The following is an 18,201-nucleotide window of genomic DNA, read 5'->3' as shown; positions in this document are numbered from 1 at the left end:
CTCGATGCACTTTACATTCCCACTTACAGAGAGCAAACTTGAGTCAGGTGCCAACACATTTCTAACCTGAAAATGATCAAATCTCTTTTTGTTATATCCCTTTTGACAGTTTTGTTAAGTAAAGCAAGCTGAGAACGCTCGTCTGTCCCTATTTGTTGTCTATTTGATTATAATATATGTCTGTCTGACTGTCCATTTGGAGATCAGCTGCTCCTTTATTGACTTGGTTCCTGACAGAGCGCCTCCCCTTCACTCGTCCTCTAACTTGATTCTGGGCTGCAGCGCAGCCGTGATTACAAAAAGGGCCACCGTCAGTTCTCCTCTGTGCCCCTATGATGTCGTTTGTAATGTCGTTGTAGACGAGATGTTCATATAAGCATGCAGCACTTTTGATGGTGTTTGAGTTTTTTATTTTAGCAATAGAAAATACTGAGGGGAACTAATATTCCTTAATTACACTCATCAGGATGATATATTGAAGGCGGATGCAGGAAAATATCTAAATAATATGCTTTTAACAGGTATAAATATGCATATTTCTCCACCAAAAATGTATTTTTAAAAAATAAAATATATCTTTAAAGATATGAAACATCATATTTTGAGTTTGACTAATGAATATTGTTTTGATAAATAAAACAATAGTTCACAATAAAACTTTTTTCCACAAAAAACAATATACATATCACCAAAAATTCAAACTTAAAAACAAAAATATGCACTTTTACTAAAGAATTAAAAAAAGAATAAAATAGGCACTATTGACTTTAACTAAATCAATGTTTAATTTAGGAAATACCCACATTATCTAAATTATTTAAAAAATGTCTTCCAACATATAATCATAGGAGTCTTACACAACGCAGAAAGTAATATTGTGAATCCTGAATTCAACCTCCAGTGAGCAAGTCTTAGCTGAGTGTCAATGTATGTGTTTATTTTGTCTTGCTGAAGGAATTTTCCCCTTCATGGCGACTGACCCAATGAAACTGCTTCAACAATGGCTGCCATTATTGTGACACCCCCAGAGGTACAGCTGAGGACAAAATTAGCTTTTAGTGTTGATGACAATCTCAGAATGCCTGTCTTCATGTTGTTAGAAAAAAAATACAAGATATAAATCAGTTATTAATTATAAAATTAGTTATTCAAAATGTAGTGGAGACTAAAATTTAGTGTAGTGTGAAACACAAATATTTTTAAAAGCTGAAACCTGTAAAAAAAAAAAAAAAAAGTGTTTTTGGCTTTTACAAATTTTTTTCTGAATAATTTCCTAACTTAAATATGGGTTCATCATTCGTTTTCTGGGTTCAACGCAATGGTTTATTTATGGTCCTCTGGCGCCCTCTGGTGGTAGGAATAAACAAGGCTCCGCCCTTCTGAAGAGGTCAGAGTTCACGATTCAGGGAAAAAACATGGCGGCGCCCCGGAAAGCTGCTGTGATTCTGAAGACTGTGAAGAAAATATCGGTTCAGTTTTGCCCATTTGAGTCCAATGTGCGGTCCACACGGTAGGTGTGAAGTTTGTTGTGCTGCAGGAGGATTGTTGTATTGTCGGAAATGTTAAAAAACGTGTTATTGTACGGAAGAAGCAACAATATCATTAGCAACACAACAGAATATCATTCACCTCTAAATATTTTCAAAATTATGTTTTGTTCGCTTCAGCAGACATTTAGTGCGATATTGCTTCCGAAATGTAATGTGAAGCTCTGGAAATAAACCATAAAATAGATACTGAGTTAAAAAGTGTTGAGGAGAAGATGTTTTATTTAAATTAGCTAAATATACCGTTTTAAAAAAGAAAAAAAATGCAGCTTGTAATAACTTCTACTACCTTGATAAGACGTTAAGAGATTTAGCATCTATAAAGATATTGCTGTTATCATTTATTAAAAATACAGCAACTAATACTGTTATCTTGTTTTAATGCTTTTATTGTCAGTTAATTGAACCTAAAAAATGAAGTAGTTTTACCCAGCAATTTATATTCAAAAGAAGGAAACAAATAATATATTTTGTTTACAAGGCAATGCATCAAAAATTACTGTACAAATTAAACCTGATGAGGCCAACAATAAAAAAAACCATCAGAATTCTGCACTTTAAATGGAGCAAGGTCAATGAAAGCATGAAATTTTATATACTACAACTGATTTCTCTTCTTTTTTTTTTTTTTCACTTCACAGAGAGTTTCTGGCCATGGTGGGCTCAGAGAAAGCACGCGCGACCAACATGAACTGTGAGGTGACGTCTATTGTGAAACACGACAAATCTGAACCTGTAGTGGACGTCACATACGGTGAGAGAACTCTGTGAGGAAAACTGTGAGGCTGAGTATCATAGACACGTTCTGCACTAATATAAAGTTAATGCTTTTATTTTACTGTATAAACATTTCAACCCCTCCCCAAAAAACGTTTTAAACTGTTTTCACATAGTTGTTGATTTCAACTAACATTCATTGCTAAACTATTACTATTATTAGATAAAAATTAAAAGTAACACAGACGCTTTGAAGCGTAACGGATCCTTTAATTTACTCAATATTGGAACTGACAGAAGAAAATAAATTTCAATGGGTTTTTTTCAGCCCAGCCTTAGTTTACATACTGCTTTTTCAGGCTTTGTTGTTATTATTTAACAATAGCTGTTGTAGTTTTACAGGTGAATATAGAATTTTCACAGAGGTAAAATAACTCATTGACAGTAACAGTAAAACCACAGCTTTAACCACAAGAAACCTCACTCATCTGTATTATTTCTATTTAGTTTGACTATTTTGAGTTGACAGGAGGGAGTACTGTGCTTGGTCAGCTTTAAAATGGAATATTATAAACTAATCCAGTGAGAGGAAAATATTTGGATTTATTCTAGAGGCCTTTTAAGAAAAAAAAAATGTAATAAAAAAGTTGAAATATATTAATTAATTTTACTTATTTTAGAAAAGGAAAAAGAGGTCTTGATGCTGAAGTTGTGAAAATGAGAACTTAAAAAGAAAAAAACTCAATTTGCAACTACTAATAGTCATCTTAAAATTAAAATTAAAAAAAAGTTTGAATTGTAAAAAAAAAAAAAAGTTCAATATCCCCAATAAGCAAAGTTAGATAAAAGTTTCTCTTCTGAAATACTGTTAGAATTAAACCGCCATGATCTAACAAAGAAGTCCGAAAATTGGGATTTGTTTTAAACCATAATTTTAGTCTTTCTAACATCCTTAAAGCTCAAATTTTTAGAAGAAAAAAAAGCAAATCTTAACAAGTGATTTTGACATCAGACTTTGAAGTTTATCAAATGTCAAGAGTTCCTGTTGCCCTTAAATATGTCGGTCAAGTTGTCCCGCCTAAAGAGATGAATTTGGTTTGTAATGTTCATGTTGAGATGCACTTCAGTTGTAAGAAACGAAATGTAAAAAAATAATCCAGGAAATGAATTTTTTAAAGAATTTACTTGTATAATGTTGCATGAAATAAATATTTATCCCTACAAACAAGTAAGAATTCTGTTAATTACAAACCTTTTACGTCTTCTTTAAGACACTCTTCTATCCTCCACATGTTACCTGTAATAATGTCACCTGTTTGAACTGGTTCGAAGGACACCAGGGAAAGATTGAATACCTAAACAAGACTGGATGAACCCATTTAAAATTAGCAAGCAGCTTGATGAGAAGACTTGGAGCAAATATTTGAAGTATAAAAAGATCACTGACTTGACTGAACGTGGTGTGGTCAGGTGAGAGCAAAATTAAAATTAAAGTATCATTGGAAAGGAAGTGAGTTTTTGAGTTGCCTTTGTTTGCTAAAATAAGTTCAGAGAAGTAGTTTAGAAGTAGTGTACAAGAAACCAAGTCCGCAAACCCTAAACTGCATGATATGTGATTTCTAGATGATTCAGTTCTTCTACAGAAACGCACTAGCTTGGTGACCTTTGGCTTTCATTTGACGGAGCTCGGAGGGGAACCAGGGAGCAGATTTTTTAACATTGTGACACGAGTAAAGGATCAGTTGCATGAATTTAATCAGTGAAGCAGTTAACATGCTGCTGAACTGATTAGTTAGTCACACAATGAGTGCCAACATTTAGCGGAAGCATAAATGTTTGTCAAAGTTGAGCAGGAAAATGGAGCTGATGAGTCTGTGTGCTGCTTGACTTTTGCTCAACGTCAACTTTCCACCCCTGAACTCCTCACACATTGTTTCAGTGTGACTCATCTTATTATGTCTTTTTTTTTTAAATCAGTGGATGGAGAGAGACTGCTGATGAAGGGAGCAAAGTTGACCAGCACTGAAATGCTGAGTGCGTTCCAGTCCCGCTGCACAGCCAAGGACACACAGACAATAGCTGGAGGAAAGAAATGACCACGTCCCTGTTGTCCCTGTCCACGCCAGAATGTGTTTGTATTTATACAATTAAAGACGTTACTGCACAAATATGTCGCTTTATGCTGTTTTTTTTTCACTTTCCTACCGAATTTCCTCACTGGAAGAGACTTTGCCAGAGATTATAATGCAAATCTTTGAGATTAATCAGTGCTGCAGTTCCGACAGGATGCCTGAGGTCTGAGTGGGAGAAATGTCATTGAGAGCAAAGGGTTTCATGCAACCGCACAACTTTCACCCACAGAAATCCTGCTCTGAAGTCTTCTTTCATCAGCAAGTTACATTTTTAGCATTTTTTGTGTTTATTTTTATCATTAAAAAAAAGTCAATGTTATAATGTTATTCGCACATATTTACTTCCTATCAAGCACTAAAATTGTTGGAAATGTAATATGTGCGGCCAAAATGCACATTGCTGAATTAACCCCACCCTAATTATGTGTGAATAGAACTTTTAATAGATTTTAGATTTTAGCTTACATGAATACAAATCATTTTTTATATTCATCTTTATGACTTTCAGAAATACTTCTTTCCTTCTGCTATGACATCTTTGCACTGGCTTCCAGTTGGTCCTTCACTAGTTTTGGAAATGTCATAATGGAATTAGACCTTCGTTTTTATCAGAATTGGTTTTAGTTTATAAACCCTTCCAGACCTCTCAGGTCCTCAGGTGCTGGTGGTCCCCAAGGTCAGAACAAGAATCCACAACACTGAGGGTCTCATCTATAAAAAAGGATGTAAGTGAAGGTCTTAAGAATGTGTAAAACTCATCTTTTTAGCTTAGCTCTAAAATGTTTTAATTTGATTTTACGGACAGTTTTTGCTGTTATTTTTTATGTGTATGCATTGTGGGGGGCTTTAATTAAGATTACTATTATTTTATTTCATTGTTTTATGTAAAAAATGCAGTTTGAGCTGGTCTGTAACAGTAAAAGTGAATCAATAAAGTTTATTTTTAATTTAAAATTTTAAGATGAAATCCTCCTTTGCTAATGAGTCTCTAGTGCAGGAGCTCTGTAGAGGAGCAGGTGACAATAAACACACATATGGCACAAATACCTTCTTTACATCATAATATGTTGTAAAAAAAATAAGTCAATTCTTGTTTCAATTTTGTGCTATGTTGGGAATTTAGAGGCAAACTTGCCTCTTTAAGACTAATCAAAGTTGTCCTTATTAAATGCAACTCACCTGTATCAGCTCACCAGGTGAGAAGCTGCAACAGGTGTGCTGGAACTGTCTTGATCAGTACAATATAATAAAAACTAAAACAGGATTTTTAAATCTTTTTTATTTTATTTTTGTACTGAAAGTAACTATCCTTAATTTTCTTAAAATTACAAAAAACACATTGTTTTTAAACACTCAACTAATTAAAAAATAAATAAATGAAAAAAATATATAAATATATGCAAGAAGTTGTTGCTTGAGAAGCCTTTGACCAATCATAACCTCCTGATAACTGGGGTAATTGGAGGAGGGACTTTAATAGTAATTGTGTGACGTAGACGTCCGTGATTGGCTACAACTGCGGCTTCTCCCTCAGAAAAAAACTGGACTGGCCCTTTAAAAACACCCCGCTACTACTGTTCTGCACACAAACTGACCCCAAAAAGTTTGTTGGTGTCTCTTTTTGGTTCCATCAAAGAACAACGACAATGGCTGATAAGTTTGTTGGAACTTGGAAAATGATTTCCAGCGAGAACTTCGACGACTACATGAAAGCAATTGGTAAGAATCAACGGTTTTAGCTAGCTCGTGAGTTTTAATAAAAAAAACGGGAATTTAATTGTTCTTTATTGAAACACGTAACAACTGTAACATAATTTGGAAATTTTAAAAATATTTTATTTTAATATTTAAACGTAATATTTGTTTTGCTCCAAAGGTGTGGGATTTGCCACTCGGCAGGTGGGAAACCGCACCAAACCTAACCTCATCGTGAGCCTTGAGGACCAGGGGACCATCTGCATGAAGTCCCAGAGCACCTTCAAAACCACTGAGGTCAAGTTCAAGCTCAACGAGCCCTTCGAGGAGACCACCGCGGACGACAGGAAGACCACGGTCGGTGGCGCGCGAGCCGAACCCCGGAGCGGAGCAAAGTGCTGGAACTGACCGTCTCTCCGTTTGTTCTGCCCCGCAGACCGTGATCACGCTGGATAACGGCAAGCTTGTCCAGAAACAGAGCTGGGATGGGAAGGAGACGAGCATCGAGAGGGAGATCTCTGATGGAAAATTGATAGCAGTAAGTTTTTTTTTTTTTATTTTTTTATTTTTATTTTTATTTTATTTTTATTTTTTTTTTGTTCCACTTGCATGTTCAAAATGAATAATAATCCCTTAATTGTTTCTCATATTTCCCCAGAAATGCATTATGGGAGATGTGGTTGCAGTGAGGACATATGTCAAGGAGGCATGAAGATCCCCACCCGGACTGACTGGAGGATGACGGGCTCAGTTCAATGAGCAAGATGCCAAACTGAGGAATGTTTTACTTTGAAAGTATTCCTCTTTGTTGCCAAAGTCCTGTCTTTTTGTGCCTCTGTTCAACATGTCATGTGTAGATGCACTTGCAATTATTGTGAATAAAACAAAGCATGGTTATTTTTCTTTCTGGAAAAAATTTATTTTTTTAAGGAAGGTTTAGTTGGATTTCTAGATGTTGAAAGTGTGTGACTGCACCCAGAGCTCTTACCCTTGAGTCAAAAAGCAAATAATTCATTCTACAAGAATGACCTTAAAGGGAGTGTGCCCCCCCCCCTGAGGTCATGGGGTCTGGTTTCCATTTTTCCTCTGTTGGGAAACTGGAGCATTTCCCACTGCACATTTATGGACAGCTGTACACTACATGCAGCTTTGGCTCATGGAAGCTAAAAGCTGTCTGTTCCCACCCATTGGCCTCCGATCAAGTTTTTTTTTTTTTTTTTTTTTTTGTGTGCAGGATTCTTGACCACTTTCCCATGACAGGAAAGGGCGACGTGTTACTGATTGGGTCTAATGACCAAAACAGCTGAACCAGGTGGAATTTAAGTTGCTCCACTCTGGCTGGACAATGGAACCAGAAAAGGGGAAGTTTTCAATATGAACTTGAGGGGAAGAGGTCAAATGCGTGAGAACATGACCCTCAAGCAGGGGTTACTATTGATAAAGTTCAACTAGACATTTTATTCTGCCTCGGATTAAGAAATTATTTGGTTCTTGGCAATCCTTCAATAAATCTGCATCTCAAAACTATATTTGGTTATGTGGAAATGGTCTCAGAAGAAAGCATTAAGCCCATCTTTTTATCTTTTCTGTATGAAATCCATACATCTCCCAAAAAGTTTCTTATTCAAAAGAAGCAAATTTAACCAACTTCTTTGCATCCAAACCAAACCTTGACCTAATTCCCACATCTTTACGATTCACGATATGCAGACCCTGCGTTCACAACGTTCAGCGCCCCAAAAGGCCATCTGCTGAGGATTGACTTACAGGTGCAGTGTTTAACAATCCGCAGGAATCCACATCACGTTGTTTGCATAACCGCGGGGAACGAGGCGCATCTCCACCTCTCTTTCTATCTCCGACATCTTGCATCAATTAGCATTACCGATTAAGTACTGCAGGAACATCTTGAAGCAGTTGGAGCATCGTGTTTGCCTGTACGTCTAATTTGATGTTAATCTGTGCAGATCACAAACAGTAAAGGAGGCAGAAACTTCAGACAATGAGGAGAGATGCTGCCTGGAGAAATTTTGACAAATTAGTTTTAGTGATCAGAAAGTAGTTGGTAAGCAAAAAAGATGAGTGGAATAAACCAAAATAAGTTCAGTGCAGCACTTCCAGCACATGTTCTCATGACTGCTAAACAAACAAACATGGATGACACTCGGGATGTTTTGTGTCACAAGAGGTGGTTTTGGACTTTTGAAGAATGAACTCACATCCTTTGCAAAACATCTGGAAAGCTCCACTTCAGATGGAGCGTTGACACCCTTCCTCTGCTTGTTCTCAAAGCGCTCTTAACTTAAACCTTCAAACACAAACACGACTCGTGTTCAAGTGCCTCAATGGAGCTGAAGATGCATAGTATGCTATATGAGCTTTAGCTCTTACTCTATATGTATGACCTTTGACTCTTACTGGATGACCTATTCTCAGTCAAAAGACGATTTTTTTTTTTTTAACGGCAGCTTATCACTGAAAAATTGGTGATAGCTAAGGAATGTTGAAGTATATCTTTGATAGCATAAAATAAACAGCACTCTGTGATGTATCAGCTTCATTCTCACTGAAGTCTTTTACAAAACAAAGAACAGAGTCCAGGTCTGATCTGTTGTTTCTCAGATGTGAGGAAAGTGTTGATAGCACTGTTGGATACACATAATTACACAGATAGCCTAATGGGGCTACTTGTTGAGATTGTGTCTTTGATGTTAGATTACATGCAACTTCAAAAGATGGTCTTTCAGAGACAAAAATGAAGTCAAAGTACCATAGCAGTTCGGGCTGTAGCAGTGAATTGCTTTGTATTTTCAAAGACAATTGATTTTATTTGAAATCATTTTAATTTTCTGTTAAACTACGGCTTTGGAGTTCAAGCGATCACTTCCAATGAAATGTCAATGTAAATGCGTGTATTTTGGGCTTCAAACTCTCCATTTTGGGGCTCTATTTACTATTTGCTATTCACAGCAATTGAACACATACAGGAGCTAAGTCTCAAGGTAAACACTGGTTGCTTCGACTCATGTTTAAGCATCCACTTTTGTGAATGCACATTAACTCAAATTTTGGGCTTCAGTGTCCAGAACTTTGCTGTTCACACACCGCTATGCAAGTTCTCAAGTCAGGCTCGACGTACAAAACGGCCTTCAATAATTGGGTGCTGGAAATTCAGTGAGTTGAACTTCTGGATGTTTAGTTGCGATGTTTAGTCCTCACCTTTCTTAGGATCACTGAGACCCCATGAGAGGAAATCTCACATGGAGCCCTAGTCCGAGAGAGACTGATAGTTGTGTTTAGCTTCTTCCATTTTCTAATAATTGCTCCAACAGTGGATCTTTTTTAATCAACCTGATTGGAAATTGCCCTGCAGCCCCTTCCAGCCTTGTGGAAGTCTACAATTTAGTCTCTGGTGTCTTTGGACAGCTCTTTGGTGTTAGCCCTGTTAGTACTGATTCTATGGACAGGTGACTTATGCAGCTAACCGCCTCAAACAGGGGCTTCTACTTTGTCTGTAAAATGCTTGCAAATCATGACCCCTCCACCACCGTGCTTAACAACTGACATAAGATTTTTTGTCCAATTTGAATTTTAAGTTTTTCTTTGTTGTTTACTGTTCTTGTTGGAGTTTATCAAGGAGATCAATTCATTTGTAATTGGCTGAATATTATTTTGTGAATGTTTCATTAAACAGAGATCAAGAAGATTCTAAATGTTGGTGAATTGATACTAAATTGTGTCTCAGTAATGATTTTGTTTTGAATAAATAAAAAAGGCCTATATGGAAGTTATCATTACAGATGTGATAAAATTAGGCATTTGCACCTAGTCCACTCCATTTCAGTGTTTTTCTCTCAGCGGGTGTTTCTGTTGAGGGCGGTTCTGACCTTGAGGTCAGCCTCAACCTGCTTTCATGTATTTTTCCTGAAGAGTGCCCCCACATTCCCCGCAGACACATTAGTTTCATCTCAGCTACTTTGGCAGGATCAGTATGGCATGCAGGTTGATGCAAGAGCGTCCCCGGAGCAACTGAGCAGCTGAACAGAACTATGTCTGATGAGGCCCAGCAGAGCAGCAGGGGAGGCTGGTTGCTATGCAACGACATTTTTTCCTCACTGATCCTTGTAAGTCAGACACACTGAAGTCCAATTTTGATTTCTTCAACAAGAGCTTGAGTATTGGGCAAGCTGTGGTCTGGGGTAACGCAAAACTTCAACGCCTACATCTATTCTTTCTTGTAAGTGCAGCCTTGCACTTTTAACCTGACTCTGCTTCATCACAAACCTTACTAGACTGTGTGAATGCACTTTATGCAAACTTTTCTACTTCATAACTTCTGCGCATCTTCCTGCTGTTAGAGTTTTCCCATTAACATGTTTCCCTCAGTACAAAGACAAAGTTTTTCCTTTTAAATTCACTCTGATCATCTTATAATTTATTGTAAAAGTGTTCTTAGGGGTCTTTTTACTATGATTTGAGGTTTTTAGCAAAAGAAGAATCAGTTCAGTTCATTAAAAATGTCCTTTTAAGTTGTGGGTGGGGCCATTAGTGCAGAGCATTCTTGGCCCCTCCCTGTTGCTGAGAGCTCTCTGTTTACACTTTCTTGCACTTATCAGTGCAACAAAACTGGTGAGCAATACTGGAGCTATCCAGTTGTACAGTTTAGAGCCAGATTACAGCTCAGATGAGGAAAACGAAGACGTACTTGGATCTAGTCATCTACAAGTGGATGCATCACAAATGTGCTTTTTTTCCAAATGGCATTTTTTTGTCTGCTCCTGATTCACAGTGATTTAAATAAAAAAAGTAGATCTCACAGTGCATGCATGCAGGCAGCATGACATTGTTCACTTGTTTTTGACAAGTAATTTTCAACTGTTTTCATTGTTACGAAGTTAAGTTACAAATTATTTATATTTCTACCAGTTGTGTTTTTTTTTCATCGTTAAAAATTTTGATTTATTTGTGTATCATAGTTATTTGTTTGGTTTGTTTTTACTTTTTATTCAATTCCAAGAAGTTTTTATTTTAATAAACCATTTTCCACTCAACTGAAAATATTACAATTATGTTTTTATTTTTATCAATTACTTTAAAAAAAGGGAAACTTACAAAAAGCGAGTGAGATTTTGAGGTTTATGTCACATCCAGCGAAAAATATTGATATTGATATTGGCGATATCGGATCGATGCCCAAATGTTCAGTATCGCCCAGTCCTATCAGAAATGCAATTTTAATCTTTTTTTTTTTCACAATTTAAGCATACACGCTGAACTATGCCAGACAATAAAACTAAATTTACAAGGGTTTTCTGTGATTGTACATGGAGTTAGGAGAAGTTTATTGTTGAAAAAATATTGGTTAAAAAAAATGTTCTCCATGTATATTTGTATTGTTTTAATAAGCACTATGTAGCAACATGAAATAATACAAATATAAATGTTATTTCAATGAAATACTATGATTTTTTTTTGTTTTGAATTAAAGTTTTGTCCCTTTTCTACCACATATTGTTGAATAATTTAGGCAAATCAATGGAAGTTTGTTAGTATAGCACATTTCAGGTACAAAGACTATTCAAAGTGCATAAAGCATTATGAGACACATTCAAAAGAAATATTAAAGGGGTGATCATTAAAACAAAAAATGCAAAAAGAACAAAAAATTGCACTCGTGTTGTTTCATGTGCAGCACTAGTGACTGCTGCAGCTTTATTGTTTTTGCAAAGTGGAGCTCGCACCTGGAGCTCAGAATCTAACTTCAGAAGGGCTCTGTAGGTTGTAAGGGGGAGGGGGGGGAGCCCCTTTTTTGTTTTTTAGAGTACCACAAAGAATCTCTGTTTTCCCAGTTTTCCCAGCAGGAGTTCCTGTCAGAGTTTAGCAGCAGAGGGGCCCCTGTGAAAGACCCAGGAGCCCATGTGGAGGAAGGATGCTGGAGATCTTTAAAGTGAGACTCCCCTACACAATGGTCCCCCCCACCCCGAGAGCCCTTTCATGTGCATACACATTCAGCTACATGACTGTTTTTTTGTCTTTTGTGCGTCTTCTGTTCAGAAAACAAATACAAAAATGGCCGACGAACGGTCTAAAGGTGCTACCCCCCCTCATCGACCACTGTTTGACAGAACATGTGATCTGTAATCTGACTGTGGTGATATTGAGGGGGGAGCACAGATTGAGGTGATCTTTGAACTAGACGTGTTTGTGTGTCTGCTCATTTCATAGTGGATGGGAAGTAACGAGGCCCCTCTTTGTTCACATGAAGGAGTTGTTGGAAGTGAGAACTGAGTCTGGCTCCAGAGTGGGTTTTTGACCTCCTGTGTGACCTTCTCCTGCCTGGGGAGCACAAACTTTGAAGACACACTCTGAAAATTGTGTTTCTAACACGTTCTTGTAGCATTTTTTTAACCATGATTTATGACATATATAAAGAAATTAATCTTTAAATTGTATTTTGAAGTATTTGGCTCAGCATTTTTGTTGCAGCAGTAATGTTAGCTTGGGGTTGTAAGCTAGTGGGAGAGCACGTAATCAGATCTATGATGGGAAATGGGGGCGGGCTTACTCTGTCCTGCCCACAAAAGTTTTGATGAACTCTGCAGACATTCCGTATGTCCTAGAAAATGACAAAGGTTTTTTGATTTTGTCTAAAAGCGGCATAATCATAATTAAAAAGACCACTGGGAACACTTTTACAATAGATTAAAAAATGATCAGATTGAGACTTTAAACAACACAGATTAATCTTGGGAATTAATTCAATTTTTCTTTTTATACAGCCCAATATCACAAGAGAATTGCCTCATTGGGCTTCATACCAGTAGTTTTACAGTCAGTCATAAAACATAAACAATAGCTAAAAACTAAACAGACTAAATAAAACTGGTTATTAAACTTCAAATCTTTTGTCTTGTTTGAGTGTTCTTGTGCATTTCAATGTTTATGTATTTATTTGTTCATTTTTTTGACAGGGACAATGCACATTAAAAAGGACTGCCAATGCACCAGAGTCAGCTGTAAAGCTATTTCAGCACCATGTGAACTCAGAAATAATTCCTTAGTATTAATATATTTTTTTTTAATTAAAATGTTCATTTGAACGGTGGCGCAGTGGTTAGCGCTCTTGCCAGCAAGAAGGCCCCAGTTCAACTCCCGACTAGATAACCAGAATCACCAATGGGAGACCTTTCTGAGTGGAGTTTGCATGTTCTCCCCGTGCATGCGTGGGTTTTCTCTGGGGACTCCCAGCTTCATCCCACCATCCAAAAACATGCCTCATAGGTTAATTGGTTACTTTAAATTGTCCCTCGGTGTGTGTGGGTATGAGATTGTGGCCTTGCAACACACAGGCGACCTGTCCAGGGTGTACCCTGGCTTTCCCCATGAGTGGGCTCCAGGAACCCCGTGACCCTGAAAGGTATAAAACAGGCTTAGAAAATGAATGGATGTTAAATTAAGTTTAATTTAACCTAAAATGAGCTTTTGATTGTTCATGAAATATGAAACCGGGAAACGTTGACCTTACACTAGCACAATAAGAGCAACGCTAAGCTGTGTTGAGTTGTAGAGCAATGGATTGATTAATTTTGCTGCTCTTAAAAGTAGTTTCATGTTTAGTAATGGTCTTATTGAGTGGTTAGGTCAACGGTAAAGGCTGAGTTCAGAAGATGTCAATAAATTGATTGATTAAAGGACCTTATTGAGATTTCACTGCAGCCTAATCTAATAGTTCATGGAAAAAAGTGTAACTCTGAACTTTTGATGTAGTTTTTATGTTAAAGCAGCAATAAAAGCAGCTGAGAGCACAAAAAGGAAAAATACGACCTTGTGTCAAATCCATAAAGTTTTTTGTTATTGAATTAGTCTACAGTTTTGCCATATTTGACTTTTTTGTATTTCCAAGCCAGAATATGTCAGCATCAGAATAAACCAGATCAAGTCGGGCGACCCTGTAAGAGTCGAGGCATGACTGCAGACACCACAGTCCTGGACAGGAAGGCAGATTTGCCTTGTTGTGGCAGACAGAGCTGTCCCGTCTGCGGCAGCAGAAATACACGGGAATTTAAAGAATTTATTTGGATAAAACGTTGAGGAAAACTAAAGCCTTGTTGTTGTTCCTTTGCTGTAAGTACGCCGTCGCAGACAAACCCACCCACAGCGACCTTCCCCTGCAGGTGGACGGCTGAACATTGTTGATTTAGTAAAGGTCAGATTATACAGTTTGTCTGTCCCACCTTCAGTTTTTACCCTTTCTTTTAAATGAAATTGGCATAAATAGGCCATCATGAATGAAATCTATACTCAGAATCAAAACTTTGAATACTTAGATAAGTTTGATGCAGATAAAATACAATGTTGAAGTAACAAAGTGTTTGTTTTATGAGTAAAGGTGAAAAAAAGAATAAATGCTGCAGCAAACACTAAAATCACTAAGAGATAGCACAAAAAATGGAGATAAATAATTGTTTTATAAATAAAAATGGTGAAAATCCTCAAAAAAAAGTGTGTTGTTCATTTAAAACTGCCAGAGGTTAATAAATAGAGGCATTTATGTTTATAATAGTTTAAAGCTCTATTATTGTTTTACCATATGTATTAGATTTCATTTATGATTTTAATGTGACTGTATTTTTGAGAATATGCTCCCAAACTTTTGTTTTCAGGCTCAATAACTTATTTCCGCAACAAGACTGTGTCATTCCTGGAAAACAGTTTGTTCTGTGCGTTTACTGTACTGTCGCCCATCTATACACAATGCACTACTCTGATGAAGCCCCAACAGCTTGGTCTTTATATGAAAAAAAACAACAAAAAAAAAACAATAGGCCACCAGTCGAGCCAGCTTGACGGACACTTTGCGACGTGCTGGAGGCAACAGGCACTTCCCGACAATGCACTGCGGAGATAACCACGGCCTCTGGAAGGAGGGAGGGAAGCGGAAGGCATTAGTCACAGGCTGACCTTTACTCAAGCTCCCCGATGGACCACAGTGGACACAAACAGCAAACTTTTATTAACCCTTCAGGTGAGATTCAGCTCCAGAACAACAGCTTTTAATGCGGGGAAACACTATTTTGACAACTCTGAAATGCTGTCATTTTCAACATTCCTTCTTAAACTAGGAGTGTTTGCTATGAAAAAAAATTCTTAATAAGATTATTTTTCTCGCAAAACAGAAAATAAGATATTTACTCTTAATCCAAAGTTGTTTTTTTTTACTTTACAATTTAATTTTTTGCAGTGTATCCGTGTGAAACACCCCAGGACAGAGCTTTGCCGTCTTCCCTGCAATGCATAGCTGCACATTAAACAAACAAGCAGCATTTCAACTCAAGGTGGAACCAAAAGGAGCAGCTACAAAACTTGGCCGCACAAAATGTAGCTCATTGTTGCAGCTACACCTCTTTACTGCCAATGGTGCAGGATGTTGAAGGTGCAGGAAAGAGAATTAGGTGAGAGATGAAGCGACAGAAAAGGGAGTAGATACAGGAAATATCCTGAAGCAGAAGCTTGTGGGAGAGAGCTTGTTCTCATTCTCCTCCTGGGTGTTCCTGCCAGAGATCCAGGGAAGCAGATATAATTTACTTAATTGGTTCTGTGTTGCATTTGAGACAAAGCAGGGATTTTCTCATCTTAAGACATCAAGAGCTTTGCTTTTCTTCAACTCAGTTCTTTATTTAACGATTGTGTGCAGTTTTACAATCGCCTGCAGCTATATGAAAAACTTTGAATTTAAAAAGGTTATGGAAGTGAATTCATGCATTAAAGATGTCACATGTTTGATCTATACGAAACCATGCATGAAAGACTTTCATCCTGTGTGAAACTGTAAGCAAAGCCTGCAAAAAATATGAAATTATAGAAAGAAGTCATCAAGTTGTGGCCTTGTTTGAAAGCAGAATGTGAGAAATGTTCTCAGGATGAATACTTTTTCTCATTTCGTTTATCTAGGACTCACCAGACACATTTGTAGCCTCTAAGCTCATTAAAGAGGCAACATTTCTGTAGAAAAAGTTGCAAAACTCTATCACTTTTGTTTGCACAAGTGTTAGACAAATTTATCTGACTGATAAGTCTGATTTATTTACTCAATTCTCATCCACGAGAATGCATTTAACAATAAGTTGGTTTGCAAGTTTTGTTTTTGCAATAGAAATAGAAATATATTTAGCAAACTCAATGATTTTTCCAAAGATTTTAAATGCAATTTTGAGTCATTTTTTAGCATAAACTCAAATGGAACGCCCCTTTTAGCTTTTTTTTTTTTTTACTCAATACTCCATTGGATAATAAGGACAAAAATCCCCAAAATTGAATATCAGCAGAGGCTGTTGACCATTTTTGGTGTTTCCGCATTGGAGTGGTATCAGTATCTTCCTGTTAGACTCAACAGAAAGTTTTTTTTGGGTGTTATTTGCCTCTCAAAATGTTATGCAAGCCAGCTGCAGTCGTTTAAACCCACAGATTAAATAAATTAGGATTAGCAGTAATTTTATCAATTCACATTATACATTTTTTGTAATCTAAGATTAAATAGGAAGGACTTTATGAACCTCTGATTCTCAGAGAATCTCAGAAGATTCTCTTCTTACACATGGTAAGTATCATGAAACACGGAATAAGGAACCACAAAAGAAGCACATAAACACCAACTACTGAGAGACATTACGACATTACGACAATTACCACTGCACCATAACTCAATATATGTAAGTAGCACTAAGGAACAACGTAATTGCCATGTAAATACACAATAGGTACTATGTATGTATAAATAAATACCCATTAAGTTCCATATAGCAAAAGAAAGTGTTACAGAGATGTTCATGGCTCTTGATTGATTCAAACATTTTTTTCTTTTTACAGTCTGATCTTTTTTACTGGCTAAAGGGAAAAATCATCCTTTTATATCCCCTCTTTCACACCAATATTGTGGATAAAGCAAAGCCCAGTTATTCTTAAAACCCTCAGTCCTTTTTTTGCTCATTATATCTCGTCTAAAGTTGTATTTTTCCCCATAACACACTTTTGCAATCCATTTCCTTCCTTTTCAGCCCCCAAACCAGAGCAGAAACAGCTGTGTGTGTGTAGACTACTGAATGAATCAGCCTTTAGATGTGTCTGAAACATAATAAAAGCTGAGAAAGTTCTGATATGAAAATGTTCGTCTGCGCTGGAGTAGAGTTATTTGATGACCTTGTTCCAACAGTGTTTGTCTGGAGGCTTCCTGTTCAGACACAGCAACCTGCTTCACAGGAACCTTGTGAACTGTGTGCTTTTTACATTTGGTGAATACATTCTTCATCCTTTAGTTTCCCTACTGTGTCTGCAAATTCTTACAAGCACTGACAATAAGATTCTGAAATATTCTTTGGTATATATTATTTTTTAAAATTTAATACATGCATATGATTTCATAATAAAGATGAAACGGTTTAATATCAAGATTTTGTGCTTTCCTCATATTTATTTAAAAGTTAAGCAGAATAATCTTTGTAATTTTTATTATGTTTTCAATTATAATGAGAAAAAGTGTATAAATCCTCATGAGATATTTATCAACCAATCAAGCTCAGCAGAATCCTCCCATTCATTAAAATCCCTAACTCGTGGACCTCCACTCCCGTAATCCTGCCAGGTTGTCGGGTTTCCATGGGGGTCAGCAGTTGCAGGACTTGGCTTTTATTTGGACCCGATTACTTTTGGGCAAAGTCATCGCATGGCCTCTGTCGGCTGGGATAATGCTCATTCGGATCCGCGTCACTGGCTCCATTCTTTTGGCCCAGCACAGTTGTGGGGAACTGGCAGGCGTGACACCAGTCCAGTCAGCAAGTACAGTGCCCCCTTACCCTTTAGCCATGGCAGGGAGCTGTGTGTGTGTGTGTGTGTAGAGGGAGATGAGTAAGATAAAGAAAAGAACAGAAAAAATCGAGACTGGGTAGTCCTGCAGAGGTAAGGGGAAGGAAAATTAAGAGACACTAAATGTTTGTTGGTGAATGTAAAAAGTGTGTATAAAATGAATGACCTGCAGGTCAGATTACTGAACCCATTGACCCTAAGATTACACTAATGCTATTGTGCCTTTATTTTGTTTATTCAACATAAATTAC

At 37.0% G+C, this 18,201-nt stretch overlaps 3 protein-coding genes across 3 annotated transcripts in view; all 3 read left to right on the top strand.

Annotated features, from left to right (window-relative positions):
- Positions 1 to 18,201, top strand: part of adnp2b (ADNP homeobox 2b) — a gene marked incomplete in the record, with an annotated part of 705,870 nt that overhangs the window by 579,923 nt on the left and 107,746 nt on the right.
- Positions 1,353 to 4,434, top strand: mrpl53 (mitochondrial ribosomal protein L53). The gene is made up of 3 exons (XM_024294990.1): positions 1,353 to 1,510; positions 2,189 to 2,301; positions 4,242 to 4,434. Exons 1-3 carry the CDS (start codon positions 1,416 to 1,418, stop codon positions 4,358 to 4,360), a joined length of 327 nt encoding a protein of 108 aa, XP_024150758.1. The 5' UTR covers positions 1,353 to 1,415; the 3' UTR covers positions 4,361 to 4,434.
- Positions 5,942 to 7,007, top strand: fabp4a (fatty acid binding protein 4a). The gene is made up of 4 exons (XM_024294941.2): positions 5,942 to 6,115; positions 6,273 to 6,448; positions 6,528 to 6,629; positions 6,750 to 7,007. Exons 1-4 carry the CDS (start codon positions 6,043 to 6,045, stop codon positions 6,801 to 6,803), a joined length of 405 nt encoding a protein of 134 aa, XP_024150709.1. The 5' UTR covers positions 5,942 to 6,042; the 3' UTR covers positions 6,804 to 7,007.

The sequence above is a fragment of the Oryzias melastigma genome, linkage group LG11, assembly GCF_002922805.2.
Source record: "Oryzias melastigma strain HK-1 linkage group LG11, ASM292280v2, whole genome shotgun sequence".
Taxonomy (NCBI): domain Eukaryota; kingdom Metazoa; phylum Chordata; class Actinopteri; order Beloniformes; family Adrianichthyidae; genus Oryzias; species Oryzias melastigma.
Note: the sequence above shows the minus strand (reverse complement) of the source record. Positions and strands in the feature narration are given on the sequence as shown.